Source organism: Anomalospiza imberbis, chromosome 21, assembly GCF_031753505.1.
Source record: "Anomalospiza imberbis isolate Cuckoo-Finch-1a 21T00152 chromosome 21, ASM3175350v1, whole genome shotgun sequence".
Lineage (NCBI taxonomy): Eukaryota > Metazoa > Chordata > Aves > Passeriformes > Viduidae > Anomalospiza > Anomalospiza imberbis.
Window position 1 is genome coordinate 1870182 of NC_089701.1, and position 24279 is coordinate 1894460.

The window sequence follows — 24279 nt, forward strand, 5'->3', positions numbered from 1 at the left end:
TCAGCTGCACCCCTGGCCCCGCAGCTGCTCCAGGCATCCCAAGGGCCATGCGAGCAATGGCCAACGTTTGCACAGCTGGATCAAATTTAGTGCTGCTAAATTTAGCTCCACTAAATTCTCCCTTGCTGAGGCAAGGCCAGGATGAGGCAAGAGACTCAGTTTTATTGGAGCAACCACAGTTTGTCTTTCCCTCAGCTGTGTCCTGGGACAGCTCAGGAAGGACTGTGCAAGGGGACAAGGTTTTGGTCTGCCAAGGCCTCAGAGAGCCCCTCAGCCCTAATGGCCCTGCCTGGCCCAGGACCCTCCAAAAACCAGGGCCAGGAATAGGCTCTGGGAGCCTGGGCTCCGAGCCTCTGGTACTGGCTGAGATGCCCACTGTATATTTAGCACACGCAGCACGTGCAGTGGCACGGGATGATTTGCTGACTGAGGAGTCTTACAAGGAGAAAGAAGATGATGCTGAGTAATTTAAAAAAAAAAAAAATCAATGAAGGAAACAAGTAAATACCGACTGCCAAGTACTCAGCAAGTGAGAAAAAAGCAAGTTTCACAAAACTAAGTAAGCAGAAAAAGGCAAATGCAGCCTGTGGAAAAGCCCTGCCCTGGTGCTGACTGTGCTCCCTGGCAGAGCTGAGGGGAGCAGGGCCGAGCACGTCTTAATGCAGGGTGGTGGAGATAGAAGGGAGGAACAATTCCCTGCACCTTCATCCACCAGCTGCCTCCCAACGAGCCACTTGGTTGTTTTCCACTGCAGATGGCTTTGGCACCTCTCGCTTTTGTCTCCATCTGGGTGTGCTGCCAGTTCCTCTCCAAACCCGCTCTCCTCCATCTGCAGCCGTGTCAGATCTTCCTGGCCTGTTCCCCGAGGCTGCTGGGGGGAGGAGCTGTGTCAGGTGAGCACCGGTGGCCCCTGGCCAGCTGGGGATGGGAACGGCTCCCAGGCGCTGTCCCTGCCCGGCCACCCCAGTGCCGGCAGAAGGTGAAGGGTTGAGCAAGGCTGGCACTGCCCAGCAAGAGCTTCACTTCCCAGCTGGAGACACCAGCCCTGCCTGTTCCCAGCACATCTCCCGAGGGGCAGGGGTGAGGCACCACCACCAACTGCAGCACCTTCTCCATCCACTGCATGGAAAACACCTCAGCTCCCCTCATCCCTGTGCCCCTGGCAGGGCCTTCTCACCTGGCATTTCTTGGTCAGGGCTGCTTTTCCAGGACATCCCCTGAGCTCCTTTGTGTCCATCAGTGGTACCTGAGTGCTGTGGGCTGTAGTCACTGCCTAGCCCCCAACTGGGATCCCAGGAGATCTGCAAACTCATTCCAGTGCTGAGCTCACTCCCAGCTTGGAAGAGGCTCTCAGGAGACACGAGACCAAGGCATTGACACAAAGTGCCATTTAGCTCTCACCTCGCTCCCTCCCGCTGGAGCTTGCTGGTGAGCAGCCACCAGTGACAAATCAATGTCCCTGTTGTTTCCTGGCATTCTTCCTCTCCTCTGCAGGGTTTGCAGAACAGCAATTAACACGTTCTTTTTTTACGGTGTGACTTCTCTTTATCCAACTCACTTAACCCCAGAATTTTCTTCCTCCTTCCAAGTGCATGGCTTGTGTAACTTCCCTCTTGCTCAGCCTTCTACAAGTTCTGTTCATATCCCTTCCTCTCCTCTTGTGGGCTGAACAGAATTGGTAAACAACTCTTATATTATGGATGTCACATCTATTTTCCATCTAGCTTCATTTTATCTTTCTTGAGTGGAATGTAATAGAGGACACATAATTTACAAAACTGTTCCCCTCCTGACCCATTGCACTTGCTCATTTCCACAAAGAATGAACAGCAATGCAAAATTTATACCTCAGCCAACTACAGAGTTTATGTCCGAGGCTATTTTTTGTATGACTGTTTTCATGTTACCCACTTACATTTTAAGAAATAGATATTTTAACTCAGGTATTTCAAAATGTGCTGATTTCAGGAAAGAAAAATGTCTTTATCTTTCCAGTCTGACTCTTCTTGAACACTGACATGTGTTCTCACCCAGCACTGCTCATCCAAGGACAGCCTGCAGCCCCATCACCCCTACAGCACAATCCAATCACAGCTACACCATTTATTTGCTTCTCTGTGTCTAAGCACAAACAGGTGTTACCTGCTCTTCACAGAAACACAAATATCCACTGCCTTATTACTGTAAGAAAACCATTTCCCAGTTCTGCACCCAGCCACTGCCATAAGCAATAATACTTTGCCATCCACAATTCAGGACAAATGATTCCCAAGATATCCTGTGCTGAATTATCCAGCTACAGCCTGGGTTGTACGTGTCCTACTCCCTCCTGCTAGCACAGACCTTACCACATGCCATAACAGATGTCAAAGTAATCTGAAATACTCACAGATTTTTCTGTTTACCGAAACAAGGGAAGCTTCAGTTTTCTAGACAAAGTCCTCCACCCTCCCACTGACAGCAGCAGGCTGGCTCTGTGACCACATGTAATGTCTTTGGGAACACTGAGTAGGGATTAGCACTTCCCAATATCTGTACGAACATAAACTGTAGGGGCATAAACAAATTCATGCTCTGCTGGTACACAGCCCTAAGCAGTGCAGCACCTGTGCCAGCAGCTCTGCTGCGACAGCGCTTACAAGGAGCTCACTGCTCTGATTGTGTGGATATGATCCTCTTGGAAAGATGGGAGCAATTTTCTGCCTATGAAATGGTCTCTGTGTAGCAATTCTGAGCAGCAATGTTTGGTAACAGCCAGGCCCCAGATGCCAGCCCACACCTGGCTCCCCAGGAGCAGCCCCAGCGTGGCTCCTTACCTCAAAGCAGTAGTCTTGTCCCAGGATGCTACTGTGGACTGGCTTGATGACCACTTCCTCCTCCATACTGAGATCCAGAGCCTCAACAGCACTACTGGGACTGAGCAGGGACTCGTGGGAGCGCGATTCTTTCAGCCTCGGCATTAGACGGGATCTGGAGGAAAAACGTAACGGTGTCAGTGCATGCTCTCCTTCCCAGAGAAATCTGTTAGCAACATCTGTTAGCAACAACTGCACACCATTCCTGGGAATGTTCTGTCATGAAATAACTGAGGGCCCTGAAGAACAAGGCCTGCTACACTGTCCCATTTGTAATTTCTACTCTAAAGGTTCCATGACAGTCAGTATGAGCAGTAAAACTAATTTTCCCCAACTCTGATGCAGTCAGGAGTGAATTCTTTAGAAGTCTGCACACTGTGGGGGTCTCTCAACAACTGGATCAAATTCTAAATGGCCACCACACCTGCTGTGGGAGGCTTCCCAGGTGTGGGGTGTTCCTAAACGAGGCTTCCCAGGTGTGGGGTGTTCCTAAATGAGACTTCCCAGGTGTGGGGTGTTCCTAAATGAGACTTCCCAGGTGTGGGGTGTTTCTGAACGAGGCTTCCCAGGTGTGGGGTGTTCCTAAACGAGACTTCCCAGGTGTGGGGTGTTTCTGAACGAGGCTTCCCAGGTGTGGGGTGTTTCTGAACGAGGCTTCCCGGGTGTGGGGTGTTCCTAAACGAGGCTTCCCAGGTGTGGGGTGTTTCTGAACGAGGCTTCCCAGGTGTGGGGTGTTCCTAAACGAGACTTCCCAGGTGTGGGGTGTTTCTGAACGAGGCTTCCCGGGTGTGGGGTGTTTCTGAACGAGGCTTCCCAGGTGTGGGGTGTTCCTAAATGAGACTTCCCAGGTGTGGGGTGTTCCTAAACGAGACTTCCCAGGTGTGGGGTGTTTCTGAACGAGGCTTCCCAGGTGTGGGGTGTTCCTAAACGAGACTTCCCAGGTGTGGGGTGTTCCTAAATGAGACTTCCCAAGTGTGGGGTGTTTCTAAACGAGGCTTCCCAGGTGTGGGGTGTTCCTAAATGAGGTTTCCCGGGTGTGGGGTGTAGCAGCGTGGGTGCATTGGAGGCCAGCTGGCCGCAGCACCAGCTGCTGTCTCAGCAGCACCACCAGGTCTACAGCCCCTGGTGCTGAGCTCTGGTGGTGCCAGAACCTCACCAAAACACCCACAACTAGATGTGCACTCTGTCACCAACAACTCTTGGGCTTGTGAGCTCTCTCTGATTGTCACACACATCCTGAGGATGGGGACAGTGTGGAAAATAAGGCTGTGATAGCCCTATTGATTGATCTAAATGCTCTGGAGTCCCACTGGCAGCATTTAGCAGCAGGGAGCCCACAGACAGTAAGCAGAGCACCATTTTTGAGACAGCCAATACAATCAATGGTGCTGTAACTCTTAAAGCAAAACCAGAGAGCTCAAGGGGGGGGGAAAGAAGAAGAAAGAGAAGAAAGATAGTTAAGTACTCCCAGGGAAAACACAGCAAACCCATGAAGTGGCAAGGGAAAAAATAACTTGAGTGCAAAGGGAGCAGCTGCCTTCTCTATAGCTGCACCACGTCAGATGTTCCCATGCCAGAGCTCCGATCCCGGTAACTCTGACCTTTAAAACCTCTGGCAAGCACTCTGGGGGCTCCCAGAGAGACCAAGTGCCCCTGTCTACAAAGGGAGTGTGATGCCTTCTCCAAAGGCACAGAAGGACAACAATAAAAGAGTCTGTGATATTCTCAGCATGGTCTTTCATGAGCCAAACAACAATGCTCCCAGTATACTCCCAGCTTGCTCTGATGTGTGCGTTGGGTTTTGTTGTTCTCCAGAATGAAGCTGACCAAAACAGAGAGAAATGTCAACAGTGCATGCAAAATTCATCGCTTCCAGTGAATCACACACCAGGCTGGATCCAGAAAACAGCCCAAGGAGATTCTCAGATAAATGGCAGCAGTAGATAAACAGGTGCTTCTCTAGATTTGCCATTAAGATTCAGGCCATGCACGCAGCCCCAGGTGATAACGGAACTGCCTGTGGCTGGTTCCCTGCCGGAGCTGCTCCATGGACAGCTCTGAGTGCCAGAGCCACCTCCTCCCCAGGGACACCCAGCCTGGGGGCCCGCTGCCCGAGGGCTCCGGGACATTTTCCTGCACCTACCGGGGCGCCAGCCAGGACCAGCTGTGGTGACAGCAGTAAAGTATCTGCACAACAGCCACCAGCACAGGCTTTCCGAGGGGACAACCTGCAGCCCTCAGTGCTGAAAGCCCTGCTGGGGTTGGCACAGTCCTGTGCTGGATCAGAAGCCCTGAGCTCCCAGCAAAGGCTCTCCATGCCATTAGCCATTCTCTCAGCTGCCCACTCACCCCACATCTCTGTGGCGAGTAAATTGATCTTCAGGAACCCAGCACAGTCATTTCCCAGTACTTTGTGGCAATTTTACACCACTTTCAGAGAAAAGGGTCCCTATCCTTTTCCTCTGAATGATACTGTAAATTAACTCTAATACAGGCAGATAGATCAAGTTACCTCTGGGTGCCGAGTGCAGAACTAATATCCAGCAGCTCAGGAACTGACAGTACAGACTTCTCACCAAGCCCAGAATCAAGGCATTTCTGGTAAACCTTATTTCCATATTTTACAGATGCAATTAGAAAAGGTAAATAATCAAGCTGAGACTTGCATTCTCATGTACACAAATATGAATACTGATAAAATAAACCACAACTCAGTACATCACTGAGTTGTATCGCCTCGTGCTGGCCTAAGAATTTCTGTAAAAAATTAAAACAAAACAAGTCTATTTTTTATTTAAAACTACTGCAGCTGGATGGCCCCGGGTGGGAGTGCAGATGTGCTATTTGAAGGATTACCAAGGAGGAGTTTCCCAGGACATACTACGCTCTCATCAGATTCAGCAAATGTGTGTTTATATCCCTCCACACTCTGCTGAATGCCTCTGGGAATCCTAAAATGAACGGGACTTTTTCAGGGAGGTTATTTGTCAGGTCCCTGCCTCAGCAGGACCTGCTCCCACGATGTCTCTCGCTCCCGAGCGGCCGCTGGGATCCAGCCCAGGTCAGCAGCAGACACGTTTCTCACCAGATGCTGCTCCGTGCAGGGGGAGCGCTGCAGGTCTCAAACCAGCCCTACAAACCCAGCATCTGTCTGTGTATCAGGGGCTAAGCGGGGAGATGTCATTAATTAGAGCTGCTGGAAATCTCAGCAGCAGGGATGAGGATCTCTCTGCCAGAGCAGCCCTGGCAGGGCAGGATGAGCACAGCCTCCCTCCCAGGGCTCTGTCCCATCGCTGTTCCATGCCCCTGCCTTCCAAGGGCACGCGGTCCTTTCACTTTAATCCCTGCTCCAGGTAGAGAGCACTCGTGTCCCTCGGTGACACGGCATTGTGGCAGGAGCTCATTTACTGGAAAACATTTGCCAGTGGCCGTCGCTGCTCCCACAGACTTCCCCTCGTACCAGCAGTAAGAGAACGGCCACAAGCTGCTCTCCTGAGCCTGAGAGCAGCACCCACAGCGACAGGGACACCCGAGTCCCTGCAGACCTGTGCTGGCCATCAGCCACCCCCAACAGGCAAACGCACCTGAACACCATTTGCTGACGGTGAGCACACTCTTCCAAGATGACAGAGGTACTTTGTTCACATCCACCCCCCTACCATCACTGGGAAGATGCTGCCTGTGGGGCTGTCCAATCTCTTGCTCCAATAACTCGCTGCGTACTCCAGGTCCTGTCCCGTTTACATCAGCTGATCTAATTCCAATCCTACACCTTTGTTTTAATAGGCTGGGAACGGCCAGCTGCCCTGAGCCATCTCACAGCAGGAACCCTCTTTCCAAACAGCACATTCAGTTCTTTTTGCCAAAGGCCTTTTTAAAATCCCTTTTTACTTGCCTAAAGTTCAGTTGAAATGAAGGGGGGAGGAAAAAATCTCATAAAAGACCACATTAGTTCTAAAGAGAAATAACATTACTGCTACTGGCACTGACCTGGCGAGTCCTGCGGAGCAGCAGCCAGTCTCTGGTTATTAAAGAAAGAGCTCTGCTGCCCGAGAGCAATCAGAGAGGATTGTTGTGCTAAATAATAAAAGTCATAAAACATTACCATGTGAAGGGATGTATCCCCTCTGCCTGTGCCCTCCACAGCCACTTGAGTGTCACCAAATCCAACCAGTACCACGCAGACGGCAGGGAAGACTTGCAAAAACAAGCATGGAGAGGCAATCCACCCCTCTCCTCACCCAGCTCCAGGGCTGGGTTTTGAGCAATGGAGGCAGCAAACAGCACTGCAAAGATCCAACTCTGTCAGTCCTCATTTCAGAGCCTCACCTGCCTGAAACCACCTGGCTGCTGCTCCTATGGTTTTATGATGAAAACGTTCCTGGTTATTTCTGAGAGACCGAAACAAACAGAGAACCTGGTGGGTGGCTGCATCGGGATGGAGCAGACACAAAACTTAACACTGAAACAAAGGTGGGGAGGGGAAATGAAGAGCCTTTCTTAAATCGCCTCCTGTGCTGCTCTGAGAACATGAGCAGATTGGGGAATTCTGAAGGAAGTCCAGGCCCTACACTGAAGAAGTCCCATTGACACCAGCTGCAGAGCTGGCAGTGTGCATGCTTCCCCAGAGTCAAAGGATTTATCTCCCAAATTACATCTGACTCTGTGACACTTCTCCTGGCCAGGAAAGATTCCCTGTGTGCAGCTTTTTGAGGCTGACAGTTCTTTTCTGTGCCCAGCTGGGCGCAGGTTCTTTAGGGCAGCCCTGACCCCCTCCCTTGCACTCGCCTGCTGCAGGGGTCCTCTGTGCCCAAGTGCAGCAGAACAGCCCGGCAGATCCAGCACAGACAGAATCTAAATCTGCCTCCAGCCCGGGGATTAGGGGTTTGTTATGACCGAGAACAAAGTGCACAACTCCAGTAAATTGATTTGCAACATCAGATGGGAGAAGGATTTTAGCAGTCGCAGATGGGAGTAAATCACCCACCGTGCTCTGCCAGCCCCAGCCGGGAGCTCTGCCCCGTGCCACTGCCCCTCCTGAGCCTCACTGCCGGCTCACTCTGGGACTATGCTCCGCACGGCCCAGACTGCTCTGATCTGCTTCCCACTCTCCTCCGCAGCAGCTCTCCCCAGGGCTCAGCAGCGCTGTGTGACCCCCGCTCCCGCTGGGGCCAACTTCCCACTGACCTCCCACCACGGCTGGGAGTTCTCAACCTTCCTCCCCTGTGCCTCATCCTGCTTCAATGTAACAAATAAATATGAAAGCGATGTTATGGGAATAACCACCACCAACAGCACACAAGAGAACTCGCAGGCTCCCCGAAGCTGAAGAATGTTTTTCTCCCTGTAGAAGAGGATGTGGGGATGAAGTCTCAGCATGCAGCAGCACACCCTTCCCCACGTTCCGCTGCCCTGAACTTTCTCCTGCCATTCCCTGAACCCCAGCTGCTGATCTCTGCCTGGGAAACTCTGCTCAGCATACTCAGGATGGGAACCTGGCATTACAGGTTGCCCTCACTAATGCAACACCTTCCCTGAGCAACACAAAGGACATGTAATTAAACTTATTAATGCCTGCCCTTGTTTTCAGACTGTTCTCAGTTTCAACTGGCAGCAGGATTAATTACATTCAAAAGGACTCTGTCAGCTCATACCAGATTCCAAACGTTGTTTTTGCCAGAGCAAACCTGAAGGATGATTTTAACCTGTGACATTCACCTGAGCATGGGTATTTGTTTAACAACGTGCCACTGTAAAGTTTGTCAGGGGCAGCCTGCAAGCCCAGCACAGGACAACCAGCAAGGACACTGATGGCACTTGTGACGTGCAAGAGGAGAGGGCAACAGGAGGAAAACGGCAGGATACAAAGGTGATCAGAAATACACATTAGTTTCAATCATCAAAAATGTTTTCAAGGAGCCTATTTTCCATAAGCGGAATGGCATCAACATGACATTTTCAACAGAAATCAACACTTACATCAAAAAAACCCCTTTAATCACATCAGTCTAAATAGTGCCAGATCTGGGGACAGCCAATGCAAACAGAACTGACAGATCCACCACTCCAATTTGGAGCCCGAGCCACGGCACAGCCCTGGGAACTAGTCATTCCCACAGCACCGGCCTCTGGAGCGAGCAGGGACCGTAGGGCCTCGACAAACACCTGGGGCACGTCCGTGGCAGCAGAAGCAAAACCGGGATGCAGGGACCGAGCCAGAGCCCTCTGCTCCCTGCCAGCACTCACGGCAGAACTGCCGGGCTGCACCCCAGAATCGCCACCGTCCACGGGGGGAGCAGTGGGGGGATAAGGGGTTTCAATTTTATCACCTAAATTTTGCATAACATCAGTCTGGAGGCAGAATCCGGACGAGGCGGCAAAGGCGAGGCAGGATGTGTCCTCCTGGACCAACCACACGGAAATGGAGCCGCAAGGCCCATCTCCACAGCGCGGCTGCCGAGCCCGGGCGCGGATGATGAAACGCCGCCCGGGATGGAAACAAACCGCGAACGCACGGAACGAGGCACGGAGCGCGGCCGCACATCCCCGCGCCGGGCCGGGAGCGGCTGTCAGCGCCGGTCGCTCCAGCGCGGCGGCCTCCGCGCCCCGGCCCCGCTGCGCGCCCGCCGCCCCCGGCCCGCCCCGGCCCCCGGCCCCGCCGCGGCCGCTCCGCACCGGGCGCTGTGCGGGACCCGCCGGTCGGGGCGCGGGGCCGGGCGCGGAGTTGGCGCTGCCCTCGCAGGACCGCGCCCCCGGGGCACGGCCGCGCAGCCCCGCACTCACCCGCCGGGCCCGGCCCCCGCCGCGCCGCCGCCGCCGCGCCGCCGCCCCGCTCGGGTTGGGCCATGCCGCGCTCCCGCCGCCGCCGCCGCCACCGCGGGCGGGGACCCCGGCCCCGCCGCCCCCGGCCCCCGCCCCGGGCCAGCCCCGCCGCCGCTCCGCCCCGCCGCGGCCCATTGGCTGCGCTGTAGCTGGGCAGAGCGCCCCGGGCCCGCCGCCCCCGGAGCGCGGGCTCGGCTGGGGGGCAGCGGGTGTGTTTCGCTCTCCGCCGCGGCCGGGAGTACCCCCTCGCCTCCCGCCGCCGCCGCCCAGCAGCGCTCCGTGCCCCGCGGTCCCCGAGCCGCTTACCCCTCGCCTCCTGCCGCCTCTCCCGCCCGTCGCCCTCATTCTGTTGTGATAAACCGGGGTACGGCGCAGCTCTCCGGGAGCCCGAGTCGGGCGGCGGCTGCCCCGGGCACCGCTGGTCCCGCCGCGTCCCCCGGCCCGGCACCGGGAGGGGAGGGACGGCGCCGCCCGCCCGTCCCTGCCCTCGGCCGCGCAGCGCATTCCTTTCCCGTTTCGGAGAGCCGAGTCACTGACCTTTGCAGCAGCGCGATCCACAGCAGGGAGTAGCGCCTGCAGCAGCAGCCGGCGGCCCCTGCGTGAGCCATGGTCCGCACCCCGCACGGAGCGCGCCCGCATCGGCGCCGAGTTCAGCGGGGGCTCCGGGCCGGGCTCCCCGGCGGGGTCCGGGGGCGCGGGGCTCAGGCCCGGGCAGCCTCACGCAACGCGGGGCCCGGGGCAGCAGGTGAGCGGCAAAGGAGATGAGAGGCAGCGGAGAGGAGACGGAAAGGCTCCGCGGCATGGTCCCACTGTCCCGACTGCCACCATCCTCAGCCAGCCCACGCCGACACGTTCCCAGAGCCAGACTGCTGCTGTCATCCTGGCGTATTCAAATGCCTCCATTACTCATCAAGAACAAAGTAGGACTATCTAGTAAATGAAAAACCACCACATGGCACTGTCCCCTGCCTCTTACTGATGGCTGCCTCCTCTTCCACTTCTCAAAGGCTACTGTCCATGTCTGCAGCAAAGCACAAATCCTGCAGCTCATGCGAGGCAGCTCCGGATCAGCGGAGAAAGCCGGCACCTGGGCTGCAAACGCTGGTCAGCTTTGGAGGGGCAAACGCCAGAAGCGGTAAGCATCCCCAGGTGGCAGGAATACTCGGGATTCCCCCAGAGCACAGGTGAAGGAAGCAGGTCTCAGAGTAGGAGGGCACCGGAGCAGGTCCTGCCTGAGGCAGCAGGCACAAGTCTCGCCTCCTCCAGGGACACACAAGCAGGATTCCCAGACAGACCATTCCTCCAGCCAGAGCCACCGTGCACGGCACTGACAAACAAGTCAAAATTCGCAGGTTCTCTGCCCGGTTCCAACACTAACTCTCTGCACAGCCTCCCCTACGTGCCTCTCCTCCTCAGCCAGAGAGGCGGCCGTGACCCTCTCACTGCCAAAGGATCCAGAAATCATGAAGCAGCATTATTACTGGGCTTGACTAACAAAGAGCGTGGTCACCTAAGGCTGGTGGGGTCCCTTCCTCCTTCCAGAGCAAGCTGGTCCCCAACGTGCCCCGGGGACAATGGCACCAGCTCACCAGCCACGCTGGCAGCAGAACACCCCAGTCTCTGCCTGTCCCACCTTCCCTCCTTAGTGGAGGACATGCAGACCCCCTTTCCCTTGAAGTGTGCAAACAGCGCTCTGGATTTAGCACATTTTGCCTCATTTTTGCCTCCCCCATTCCCCCCACCAGCAGTTTGAAGTTTTCTCACCCTTTGCTGGCAGATGCCATGCAGAGAGACAAGCTCGCTGTCCTTGATCTGCTTTTCAGGGCTTCTATAAAGTAGGGCACCAGCATCAACCCAGCGTCAGGTTTTTGATACATTGCTGGAGTAGCCAAAAATAATAACAGGCAGCTTCAGTCAATCTTCTCCTTCTCAAACCTGCAGCAGCACAGGGGTCTTGTGTGTGGCAGAGCAAAACTGCGGTGCCCGCCAGCCTGCGATGCTGGTCAGCAGTCCAGGGCCATTCCCGCCTGCCAGCCAGCGCCCCGAGTCCTGCTCGTGGGTCTCACACGGAGCTCATGCCTTGGGGGTCCTCTTCTCCAGAGCCATCCGTGTTTTGCTCTCCGTATTTCCTTCAGCAGCTTATCTCTGTGGCTGCTGCGAAATGCTAAGGTCAAGTTACAGTTTTACCAACCCTTTTATCTTCCTGGCAAGGCACGAAAACACAGAACCTGAACTTTGGAACGAGCCTTCGCACCTGCAGTGGGTGGAGAGTGGAGCAGACCCAAGGCAGTGGGAGAGGGAGAACTCAGGTTCTCTCTGCAGCCCAGCACTGGAGCGGTCTCTGTTGCACATTCAGACACTTTATTGGGACACTCTGGAAGGAAGTGCTGAACCCACCAAGGCTGCACCGGCTCTGCTGGGAACTGTGGCAGCTCCAGCTGACATAAGGACCCTGCAGAGCTCTGCTACAGCTTCCACATGACAGCAAAGACCAGCAGGACCCAGCGAAAGAGCTCTGTCTGCTGGGAACTGCCCAGTTGAATTCCCCCCGTCCCAAACCTGAAATTCCAGATGGATGGCTGGCTCACTGGGAAGTGAGCCAGGCATCAGGGGATGAGGTAACGTTTGACCTTGCAGGCTGTCGTGCCGCACATTTATTCTCCACACTCACCTCAGCAAATGACAGCTGTGTTTTCCCAAAGTGACATGGGCAGTGTCACTGTGCCCCTGTCCCACTGATCACTCTGGGGTTGGGCTGGTGTCTTAAACACATAAACTTGTTAGGCTACAGATCTAGAATGCACAGGCCATTCCTTGCCCTCTCCCTCTCCGTGCTCTCTGGACTGAACACTGTGTGGCTCAGGAGATACAGAAAGAAACTAAAACTCTGCAGACCAGGGCCTTGGGGACTGCTCTGTCCCCAGGGAGTGCCAGGCAGTGAAGGAGCCACATTCCACTGACTCAGTGTTCAAATACTGCTGCAGGGAGCATTTACTGCCACCAAGAAGAACTTGTACATCGAAGTCTCAGCTCATTTTGTCCAAGCCAGGGTTTATCCAGCCTACTTCCAGCGAGCTTGCAGCTCACTCCTTGTGTGCACAAGGTGTTGCTTCCCTGCAGACAGCTGTTCCCTCTGTGCAGCAGGTGATACAGAGGTGCATGGCACAGCCAGAGCTGTGACTGCCCCTGCAGTGCTGGCATTGTCCCCAAGCACTGTGTGTGACCTCCACCCCACCCCTTCTCCACATTTACACCTCCTGTTCCTGACAGGATCCCAGCACCACCCACCCTGCTCACTGCTCAACAAATGGCATTTGTGCAAGGAAAGCCACTGTGCCCAGTCAGGGCAGGTAAAGAGTATTTTTCCATGGGTTATTAGAGGAAGTTTTCCATTCCCAGTTACTATTTGTATTATTTATGGTCCCCTTTTCTCGGGTCATGTTTTCTCCTCCGGTCCCAGCCAGGCCTGGCTGACTCTGTTTCCTTGGCTGGGCAGAGGAGGATGGTCACAGCTTTGGCTCCAGCCCTCCAGGCATCAGCCTTTCCACACTCCAGCCATGTTTGCTTTTCAGAGCTATTAAACCCAGATATCTCTCACTTTTTATTGACTGTGAAGCCAGTGCTTTGTGCTTTATGACCACGCTGTCTATCACTGGAAACAAACAATTTCCTAACAACCTCAAGGAGTTAGCAATGTCAGGGATTGTGAGTATCCACATCTACTCCAATTTTACAGTTAAAATCAAATAGCTGTTGATGTCATAAATGCACTTGTTTTATGAAGTTTGAACAATCCCATATTCCAGCACAATTAACATTACAATACGTGGGTTTGCACAGCTGACTGGCTGCTTCTCCACCTGCTGCACTGACCCCCAAAGCTGAGCTGCAGTGATGGGGCACAGTTGACTCAAGCACCCCTGAAAAATGGGGCACTGTTTCAGTAGTGTTTACACTGAAAGAATATTTCACTCTGTCTCCATCCCCCTTTCACAGCACCCAGACAGTGCATCTGACTGGCCAATTTCTCTTTCTGCTTATAATTAGCTTCACTTTTCTGCTCTTCTGGATAAGCATTAGACTTTCCTCTAGGAATGTAATCCCAGTCCACAGGAAACCTGTCTTTACTGAGATGCCACTCATCTTTTCTGCAGGTTTTATTTAAAACAGAACATTGTTATTAGCAGCAGATTTTTCTAAACCTTTTTGTGAGGTCCCATTCCTGCAAACATCCAATATCATTCTGTGTGATTAGTCTCGCTTCAGAGACACCACTTAACATTCAACCACAATTTGAGCCAAGGCATTTGCAGGAGTCAAGTTTTGAATTTCAAATCTAAACTACAGAGGGGTACCAGTGGTGAACGACTTTGAGCCCGACAAACACAAATAGATGTTTTAGCATCTAAACTACATTCTTCTGTGATGTGTCCTTCTGTCTAACAATACTGGCCTGTATAATGGCTTCAGTTTAATAGGGAAGAGCTGACTTTGGAGGCTGAATGATGCTCAACAAAATGATGTTCTTAAAAAGCAATATCCAAAGAACACAAAATTTATAATCAGAATAAAGTTGGGAAAATATTCTTTTGCTGCTGCTGAACTTCCCTTAAAAAAAAAAAAAAAGAAGAAAAGCTCAAAGCATTTTAAAGGTTGTGGTTTTTTATCCATAGCTGGCACCAGGATATAAAGCTAATTTCTTCCAATTGCTATCTGAGTTTTAGCCAGATAGGTTTTAGTGTCTTCTAGGGATGGATATAAACCACATCCTTCTCATGGGAGCCTTCTTTTCAGATGGGATGAGAGGTTCTTTTTCTATGGGCTTTTCTGGGAATGACCCCTTTGTTTCCCCCAGAGCAGTGTGAGGCACAGCTCTGCACCAAACCCAGGCCAGCCCCAGGGACCTCGCTGGACCATCCTGACTCTCACCATTCCAGACTCCACGAGCAGGGATTAAACTTGGCAGTACTGGGGTGCACTGCATCACTTCTCCAGCTCATTTTTTTAAGTGCAAGTATCATTACTGCATTCTCCATGCAATGCCAAGGGCTGCTACTTCCAGAGCTGATGTAAAAATTGTTATTAAAACTTACAAACTGTGAAAAACTCTTTAAAAAGTCCAAATCCTGGCACTGCCCTAAATTAAATTACAGCCAGGAGCTGCCAGGGGTACCTGGATAAGCACAGAGCCAAGCGTGCGTGCAGTCCTTATCCACAGCCCACACCTGCTGCTCCCTCCTGGAAGTTTCACTAATGAACACAGTGTACAGCCCAGAGGATTTCAGATAAGGGGGAGGTCAGGGTGAAAACTCAGGAGTGAAGAACAGATTGAGCAGGGTTCATAAATGAAAACCCCATTTTAAATCTAAAATTAATTTTTTCAATAAATTAGGGCAAGTGAGCTTTCCTCCAGCTCAGACAATGCAGCTTTCCCTGGACATGGACCGCTGGCAGGAGGAGGAAGCACGTGTGCTCAGGAATCAATGCTAATACCCTCAAAAATTAATCTCTGAAAATTGCTTCAATGGAATAGAAACGATTCCATATAAATCTCTGTATAGCAAGAGCTGAGAGAATATCACAGTGATACCTGGAGTAGGCAGAGACTGAAAAAAACAGGCTTTGTCTTTTCTCACACAGGGTTAGTGTGGTTGCTCCACCTTTGTGTGCCTCAGTTTCCCCACTGCAGACACAGGCAGGCGCATCAGCGAGTCTGTGAGAGGTGCCAGGGTCTGCTAAGGGCCAGCTGGGGTCAGCCAGGGTGGATGTGGCTTCCCCAAGATGGAAACACTGCCCATTCCACTGGAGCTGAGAGCCGTGGCTTGGCTTTCAGCACGCAGCCAGGACTGCTCTCTGCGCACTCTGCTACCTGCAGGACCAAGCCAGCCACGGTGGCAACAAGCTTTGCAGATCTAAATCAGCCCTCAGAAGAGCAGAGTCTCTCAGCCCGGCTGAATAATGCATTAATTAAAAGAAGCCAATGAGCAGTGTGTCAGCTTTGCTGCTGACAATTCACCCTGGGAGCTGCAGCCCCCCCTTGGCTCCACCTGAGCCGTGCCCTGCTGAGCTTCCAGGGGCTCCTGTTGCTCCTGCCCCGAGCACCCAGCCCACAGCTCGGCACAAATCCTGGGAAAGGGACCCACAGCCTGGCTGCCAGCAAAAGGAGAAGGAGCTGCAGAGCCATTCCTGTAAATGCCAGGCAGTCACACCCAGTAAATCATCCTGACCAGAAACACTTTTTCTGTTTTTCACATCTTCTGGAGGGGACCTGGAGACTCCTGAATGAATTCTCCCCACGAATATCTCCACCCTCATCTTCTAAACAAGGGAGCCAGAGGGGAGCTTGACCTAAAGCTTCACCCTGTGGAAGGGAATGGAGGCAGGAGCAGGGGCAGGTGTGAGCCCCAATTCAGGAGCTGTACAGTGGAAGCAACTTTCTTTTCTAGCCAAGCTATTTTAAATCAATCTAGTTAGACAGATGCAAAGCACTGACACAGATGCACTGAAACTGGTTTGATCCTTGTCTGAACAGGATTAACTTGCCTCAGTTATTAACCAAATTAAACCCAACTCATCATCATTGCAAAAATGACTTTATTTTACACTCACAGTTGTGCAGAATTTTTGTAGCGAGAACCTGGAAGGATTTTCCTTTGTGACGGGTGTTCAGGGTCACCACAGAGCTCCCCACAACCCAGCCCAGGCTCAGTTAACTCCCTGAGGTAACCTGTCCTTGCTTCACCTGCAATTTTTCTCCATTCTTAATGTCTAAACCTACATTTTAGGCCATTAGCCTGTACTGATCACAGGAGGAGTTAAAACTACTCAGACACACTAAGAGCCTGAGCTGATGTAAAGTAGATTGAGTTAAAATAAACAGAGTTGCACAGACACTTTCCTTTCTGCTGGGGTTCACTCCTTACTCCCAGTCCTGGCTCTGCCTTTTCCACTCACCACCACTTGCATTGCTATGCAGTTCCCAACTCTGCAGGGTTAAATCTGCAGGGCAGAGCCCAAAAATTCTTATTTTACTTTCCTCTGAGAAAATGCAAAATGTTTGGATCTGGTTTAGATTTTGTTCTTGTATTTAATTTCTCAAAACACCAATTTCCATGAATATTTTCTCTTCCTCTGATGGAATATAAAACTATCATCCAAGTGGGAAGAACCAACAATCCCCTCTGCCCTGCTGCCCATCCGCTGAACTGCTGCTATGCCACTGCACTAAGCCACTTTTTCTTATCCTGACAGCTGCTAAGCTTAGGTCAAATCCCTGGGAATACGCGGGGCCAGCGTATGTTCTCATAAACAAAACTGCAATCTGCTCCTGAGCTGATGAGGCTGCCCTGGATTTACACGGTGGCTGGAACCCACGGTCAGCTCCATGGTGGAGCCTGCACAGAACTTCCAGGGGCTGTGGCCAGCAAGGAAGCCAGAGAGGGGAGTAGGGGGTGCTGGCCTGGGTGGGCACAGCCCGGCAGTGTCCCATCCCAGAGCAGGGATGAGCGTGGCTCACCTCCCTCCAGGGACAGGGCCTGCTCCTCCTGTCCCTGCCTGGCTCCAGGAGAGGGCCTGGCTGCCTTTATCTTCCATTCCAGTGCACCAAAACTGAAAGCACCGGGTGAGTTTCCAAATGAGCAACTGTGCTCTAAACACAGCGAAAAAGCAAAGTCCATCCTGGTCCGAGCAGCCCCAGCTGCTTCCTGCTCCATCACAAACAACACCCTGAGCCTCTGATGTCACCATCCTGCACCAGCAGCATTAAAGCCTAAAATGGCTCCATAAATCAACTGGAGCTGTTTGAAAAGGACATCCTGTGTGGCCCTGGATTGTACTGTCCTCTCCAGGACAGGACCCCCAGCCATCTCCCGATGTCCCTGTCACAGGGTGGGAGGCAGAGCAGGATTCACCTGGGAGGACACAGGCACAGCGGAACACCAGGGATTCAGCTGAAGCTCTGAAACAATTTAGGTGAAAGGGCAGCTCATTTCAGCAAGAGCTGTGCCACCTCCCCAGCCAGGAGCCGTCACTGCCCTGCGGACAGGTGTCCCCTGCCCAGGGGTACGTGGGGCTGTACCCCATGCTGAAGTGCGGGGTGGTACCCACGCTGTGCCCCAGCCAGAGGCCACGTGGGGCTGCCAGGGGGGCATGGTCCTGGGGACCTCACCCAGTGCCACTCCTCTTGTGCTCCCCAGAAGCAGCAGGTCTGGCCTTCCCTGCCCACTTGGTACAAAGTGGCACAAAGCTGCATTTCCTGTCAGCAGCCCCGGTGTGCCTGCTCTGCCCCGCTGTGTTTGCAGCTCCCTGACTTCATCCCCCAGCCCAGGCCAAGGCTGCCAGCTCCAAGACACACAGAGGGGAATGGGAACGGGCTCCTGGAGCCCAGCACGTGCGGAGCGGCTGACCCCGGAGCTGCCAGCCCTGCCAGGCCTGGCTGTCCCCAGGGAGGCACCAGCAATGACAGGGACAGAGCCAGCTCCTGAGGAGTGACCGAGCACGGGCTGGGACTGAGCCACTGCACAACCTCCAGTCCTGTCTTACTTACGGGGCACGAGGGCAACACTTCAGACTGCTGGGCTCAGAGGTGGCACAGGGACAGGGACAGGCCTGGCACAGGGCACACTGCTGAGGGATTAAATGTTCCATGATTTCTTCTCTTCTTTGGACACTTGAGAAAAGCACAAGTGATGAGGATCTGGCTGGCTGATGTGAGGATAAAGCAGGAATCTTCCCTGGGATGAGGGATGGGTTAAATGCTCTATGCTCTCCAACCTACAGCTCTTGCAAAATCCAGATGCACCAGCAGCTGCCACACAGAATACAGAGAATTTGGGAAAAGCTGCCAAGTGCCTTGTCTGTTAAGTGCCTACAACACTCACATCCACGTTACAAATGATGGGATAATAACTTAAGATTTTTTGCTTACGGATTTTTTTTTCTTAGCTTTGTTTTTTTTAAAGCGATTAAAGCTGAAGGAATGTGTTAGCCCAGTCCCTCTGCAAAAATCAGTTTCAGTTCTGGGAGCTGCAAGGATGCAGCAAAGGACTGAATGTTATATCCAAGTCTGAACATTGTGGTTTGGGAGAAGGCAATAAAAACCTCCCTGCATTAGGTTGATGTGCAATTCCTGAGTACAGTCTTGGCCTTCCTTTGACATGTGGCTTCCCTTATTCCATCCCGTAAACACTTTACTACTTTATACACTTTAAGAAACAAAACAACTTTTTAACTTCTTTGCCTATAGAAGTGTGAAAGCAACTTTTCCTAAATGCAGTGAGATCCCAAGTGGAGCCAGGAAGCCACTTCAGTTGTGCACCATAAACACTTCCACAATGTGAATTAATAAGTCTCTCTGAGGATTGAGAAGTGTGCCACATGCAGCATTTCTGAGTCCACAGCCCTTTTATCTAAGTTGTTTTTTTCCTTTATCCTTGTCTCCCTCCATGACAGTTTGGAGATTTTTGGCATCCAAACTGCAGCCTGGCTTGTCAAGCTAAACATCAACTGAGCCTTTATATGTACGTGAGAAATGAGAATAGAGACAAAAATGGTTATTAACTCTGCTTTTAGAATACTGAACAAGCAGAATGGCTGTGTGCCAGTAAAGGCAGGCTTTGGAGCAGTTCTGATCCACATCTGTTTGACAGTGGCCAGCAGAGCCACTCCCGGGGCTGGACGGGAGCTTCCCCCTCTGCACGGTTCTGCCACCCTGAGGATGCCGTGCTGGGGCAGTGACCACATCAGCAGGTGGCAAGGAGCAAGTTTCACATTGAAGACTTGGTGCTGCTGCACTGTGTGCACCCTGAGAGGAGAGGAGGCTGCTCCTGGAGCACATCAGTGGGTCCAGCTCCTGCCAGGAGCGCTCCAGGCACTGGGATGGCTCCGTGGTGCAGATCCAAGCATGGTACATGGGAACAGTGGGGAGAGTCACTTCCCAATCCACCTTGTGACACTGGCAGGGGTCCTCTCGGAGCCCTCAGCATTCCAAGGAAGAGCCAAGCCCATCCCTTGGCTGTCAGAGGGCTGGAGTGCCCTGCAGGGTCCCTGCTTCCAGCACAGTGACGTTCCTTCCCTCAATCACATCCACACAAACTGCTTCTCAGAGATGATCCCAGCTTGCTGCAAACACTAAAACAAGTTTGGAAACACTGGGAACACTGGACTCCATTAAAAAGAAGTGATCCATGCCAAGGCTGAGAGAACAGGAATGTGACCCAGCGGGACAGCCTTGGCTTGCAAATGGCTCGTGGACAAAGCTCACTCTCTCCCTTGCTTTTCACCATTGCCAAGCAGTGCCTCACTCCCTTTATTCTGGCAAGTGTCTTCAGTAAAATGTACAAGAATTTCTCTCCATGGAGGGAATTTTAGAGGAGAAAATGGAAAACGGTGCTGGGTGACCAGCTGGAGTTCAGCAAGGTGCTGGAACAAAGTCCTGCAAGGCTGTTATTGATGGCAGAACACCAGCCCAGGACTGCAGGATGCTGCAATACCTGTGCCACACTCCAAATGGAATTTTAATTATAAATAGGAACAATAGACATGGCCCAGATCCTCACTCACTGCCTGGTGTCTTCCCCACATTTTGAAAAAAAGCCACTAAAATGCCCCATTACAAGACTGCTAAAAACTCCAGCTCCTTTAGTAATTACTATAAAATACTTTCAGGCAGTTTTTAAAGGCATTAGTGAGATAAAATGAAGAAAAGAAATACTGCTGTTAAAGGCATGTTAACCATTCCCCTTATCATCCAGCCACTTTATTTTAATGAGGTTTGTTTTACTTCTGCTATTTGCTTTGTCACACAGTGCAAGTCTCTGAGTATTTCTGGGTGAGATAAATAACTTTGGAGCAGGTGGGGCTGGCAGAACTGTGGGCTGGTGGATGCCAGCCAGGCTGGGCATGCTGGAAACACAGTTGTCACTCATGCCCTGTGTCACAGTGGGCAGGCAAAGCCTCTGCTTCCATCCCAGCACAGCTCTGAGGGCTGCAGATCAGAGGGCTGGGAGAGAGCCTCACGCCGATCCCGCGAGTGGGAACACAGCTACAGGAGCTTTATTTATGGTGATATTAAATATGCAACAATCATTCCCCAACATCAGAGTAATAAACATCACTGCTCCATCTGATCTGGAATCAGCAAGCATGCTTCTCACATTCACAGGGAGAGACAAAATGCTGAATTATTTATGCTTTGACTATGAACAAATATAGAGAAAATAAGTGAGTTTGGTACAATGCAGCAGAGCAGATTCAGGGCAGATTATTGTACCTCCTTCAATCAAAACAGACTCTCTCATTACTCTTTGAGAAACAATTGTTTCTCCTCCAAAAAAAGTGAGTTAAGGAAGTCTAATTAAGGCCTACAGCAGCAGCCACAGCAATTCCATAGGAAGGCAGGGGCTGACAGACTTCCCAGGACATGGGAAGATCCATTTAGTTGGTAGGACCAAACATATTCCCAACTGTGTTCTACAAACTCCTTCTAAACCAAAAGAATTTGATGTGGTCACCAAGTACCGAAGCAGCAAACACAAAATTGGGCCATTCTGCCTCATATTTGCACTTCTCATCATGAACCATACTGTGACAGGCTTCTGTGGGAAGCAGAGGAGCTCTCTGAACGTGGAGCGTGTGGCTGTGCTGAGCCTCAGCCCTGCCACAGACGGCTTTTAAGTGTCCCAGGAAGCTCTGTCATTAAATGAATGAAAGGAGGATACTCCAGAGTTGCACAGACACCTTCCTCCTTTCCATAGAAATGCAGGATCACTGTTACACCTTCCACTGCCCTGAGACCTGCAGCCAGAATTAGCTGATGTTTGCCATGCCCCGCTGACATTTCAGGCTTGGCAGGAATAAAAATCCACAGCGAAAGTGGTGCAACTGCAGGAGGAATGACAAGAATTCTGGGACAGGAATGCCCTCAGAGCCTGATTTTCAGCAGCCACATCAAGCCCTTTGCTACCCACATGTGTGTGCATGTGATAGGGAAGGGGATGAGATGGGAAAGAGGGGATGAGAGCTGTCCTTCAATTTCTCAACAGTTTCTTAACTTAAATCCTTCATTCTGAGCATAAGTACTCAATCAGGCTCAAGGAAAGAAAAACTTAATTAATCAGAGGTAGCCAAGTTCAAAGTGCGCCCGGGGTCAGCTTTATTACTCTCCTTCACTTTGGAGGTACAGGGTTTATGGATAATCCCTGTCTGCTGCAGAATGACAGCTATGTGGTGCTGAGTATTATTTCCTGGCAGTAACTAAATTTGAAGGTCTCCTTTCCTTCCACTCATCATTTTAAAGTTTAATATTGTCACTAAAATACAACTGAGGGCCATGTATAGCACAAGGGTTTAAAATGTTGTGCCCAGCCTGGTGACACCTGGTTCCAGCTCCACTCGTACCTTGCAGACTCCCCTCACCAAGGCTTTTGATCCCAGTGAAACTGGGAATTACTGGAGATGAAAAAGGGCTGCGTGGTGCCCTGAGGTAACAGGCCAAGCAAGCCCTCTATTATCTGCTTGCTGAGTGCCTCCACATCCATAACTCTGCTGCTCAGTCCAGGGAACTGTATCATCAGAAAAAACACTTGATTATCTCCATAACAAACACTTGATTTTCTCCATGCATGGAATCACTCCGGAATTTACCCATACCAACAGCCATCCATTACCTGATTAAACACCAGCAGTGATAACACCATCAAAACAGAATCAGGTGTTTGTGGAGCACCCCCTTGGCAGAACCAGTCTGCAGAGCTGCCCACACACTGCACCAGCCCGTGGGCTCAGGGATCTGATCCCTTCCACTGAGCTGTGAACTGGGTGTTCCCTGCCCCCAGTGCTGGGAGTGAGCAGCCAGACACTTCCCCCAGTATGGAACAGCCCCAGTTCCTGTGGGTGGAGCAGGGGCACAGGGGTTCTGTGCCCAAAGCCCATTCCCCCACCAGGGAAGGAGGATTTTCCCACAACACACTCAGAAGTGGTTTTTTTCCTTATTGCCAACCTGGAATAAGTTGGCAGCAGACCTGGACGTGTTTGGTTATGGATCATCACGTTCACACTGGACAGAGAGCCCCGTTCCATCAGCCCCACCAGGAGCAGAGGGATGGAAGGAGCTGGCTGGGCCCTGGCCAGGGCTGGGCAGGTGCAGGAGCTCCCAAGGCTCCCTCAGTGCCCTGAGGTGGGATCTGTGCCAGAGACCAGCAACTGCCAGGGAAGCATTTGTTGAGCCTGGGATAGGGAGTTCTACCCCATGCCTAAATAGTAAAGCCAGCATTTAGTTCCTTCATCTCCACACGAAGTATCTCATTTCAATTTAATTTCACAGTTGTAATGGATTTTTCAAAAATATTCAAGAACATATTTACTTTCCAACATCTTATTTCCTTTCACATTTGAAAAAACTTTCTATCTAATCCCTCAAGTCATCCTACAGTCTGAATAATTTCAGGTTTTTAATCAATAGCTGTCAGACTTGTCAAATTACTTTAGGGACCACAAAGCAATTTTTAAACATTCATAAACCCTCGTAGAACAGTTAAGTGCACTGAATTTTAAAAGAAAGAGGAACTGAATAACACTGATCAAATAGGATTATATTCTGGCAAATTATAAATTAGTTTTTTTATGAATCTTCTCACAGCTACTTATCTAGTGTCAGGCTTCTTCTGCTGCAGGAAGAAGTGACTGTTCACCTCTAGAGAAAGAAGCCTTTTCTCTCCTGTCTCCAAGCCTCCTTAGCAGGAGCAGGGTGCAACGCCTTTTTTGTTGTCTTTTTAAAAAGCAACATCACTACCCAGCCAGCAACCCGGGGGTTCTCTCCATCATCCTGCTGCCTGGGCCAGAGATGGCCAAGCTGCTGCTCCAAAGTTCTGCAAATGCATCTTGGCTCCTGGCATCCTTCCCAAGACAGTCTTTGCTTCCCAGTGTGCTTCTGGCACGTGCATCTGTCTGACACGTCAGTCTAGAAATGAGGGTCGCCAAAAGTTCCCAATTTATTGGACATCTGTACCAAACCACAGCTTGAACCTTTTATGGGGCTGATTTTGCACATTGCATCAAGTCAAACTCTGAGGTGACTGTGGGAGCCTGTGCTGCTGTTGCCTGTTCTGTGCTTGTTCTGGGAGGAGAGATCAGGAACATCTGAAGAAGTCAAACATGTTTCTCCAGAAATGACTTTACACACCACAGTCCCACGTCACCATTGCACGTCTTTCTTAAATTTGAGGGATGTGGCCTGAATAGGGAGGAGAAAAGGGAGCTGCATAGCTACACTGAGAATGCTGGAAGTCTTCCAGGAAAAAGTGCAGTTCAGATCAAAGAGGAGCTGAAGGATGGTGAGAGGAAAGGAACGCTTGGCTGGCCACGTTTGGCTGGCCACATGCAAATGAAAAAGTCCAAGCCCTCCATCCTCCTCCTTCCAGCTGAAGTGACTCCTCTGCTGCCTCAGAACCTCCCCAGACACACCTGCCCTGCTCCTGTCCCCGAGGGAGGCTGTGTCCCTCCGTGGCAGCACCCCTGGACACCAGGCTCAGAGCTGAGAGCCCTGTTTGTGGCGCTGGATCCACCCCAGCAGGGACAGCAGGGACATTCCTGTCCCTTGGTTGCT

At 51.8% G+C, this 24279-nt stretch overlaps 1 protein-coding gene across 12 annotated transcripts in view; it reads right to left on the reverse strand.

The window, feature by feature from the left end:
- The window catches only part of DAB2IP (DAB2 interacting protein), a 161994-nt gene that overhangs the window by 35846 nt on the left and 101869 nt on the right, over positions 1-24279 (reverse strand). For 8 of the 12 annotated variants that reach the window (XM_068210929.1, XM_068210932.1, XM_068210934.1 and 5 more), the window contains one exon: positions 2817-2970. In XM_068210929.1, coding sequence (XP_068067030.1) covers positions 2817-2970 — 154 coding nt within the window. Of the gene's footprint in view, positions 1-2816; positions 2971-9638; positions 9763-9983; positions 10133-10214; positions 10974-11441; positions 11677-24279 lie in introns of those variants that run through there. The other 4 variants (XM_068210935.1, XM_068210936.1, XM_068210938.1 and 1 more) reach the window with 4 other exon arrangements.